General features: G+C 34.4%; 1 protein-coding gene across 1 annotated transcript in view; it reads right to left on the bottom strand.

Annotated features, from left to right (window-relative positions):
• Positions 1 to 243: 243 nt before the first annotated feature.
• Positions 244 to 491, bottom strand: part of LOC107701884 (ectonucleotide pyrophosphatase/phosphodiesterase family member 2-like) — a 28,814-nt gene continuing 28,566 nt past the window's right edge. Inside the window, exon 26 of the mRNA XM_016504023.1 lies at positions 244 to 491. This exon is cut by the window's right edge and continues 125 nt beyond it. Within this exon, the coding sequence (XP_016359509.1) occupies positions 446 to 491 (46 nt within the window). The 3' untranslated portion in view covers positions 244 to 445.

The following is a 491-nucleotide window of genomic DNA, read 5'->3' on the forward strand; positions in this document are numbered from 1 at the left end:
TTTAGTGTTAGTTCATATTAGCTAATGTAGTTAACTAATATTAACAAATGCAATTTTACTAAGTTGTTATGCAAATGCATTATTAATAAATGTATTGTTTATTTGGCTCTGTACTATAGTGACTAGTATTAAACTATTGCATGTTTTTCATTTGGATTTTAGATTAATCCTGCATCATGACACTAACAATACATAATTATAGCAATCATTATATAAAAAAAAAATTACAAAACTACATTTCACTGCATTTGACTTTATTTCAAGGAAGTGAGCACATTTCTCAGTGGGACTCTTGTAACTGTGTGAATACACTTCTCTAGACGTGAGGAGCTCTTGCTGCTGTGGTTGTGAGCTGTGAGACGGTTTCTTTATTAGTTTGAAGGTGAATAATAAATATGACACAGTGTATAAAACCATACAGTGGAAGCGTGGGGTGCGGTGAGTGTTAGACGTCGTCCTCAAAGGTGCGCATGCGTGTTTTGAGCGCCAGC

The sequence above is a fragment of the Sinocyclocheilus anshuiensis genome, unplaced genomic scaffold (assembly GCF_001515605.1).
Source record: "Sinocyclocheilus anshuiensis isolate Anshui unplaced genomic scaffold, SAMN03320099.WGS_v1.1 scaffold2144, whole genome shotgun sequence".
NCBI lineage: Eukaryota > Metazoa > Chordata > Actinopteri > Cypriniformes > Cyprinidae > Sinocyclocheilus > Sinocyclocheilus anshuiensis.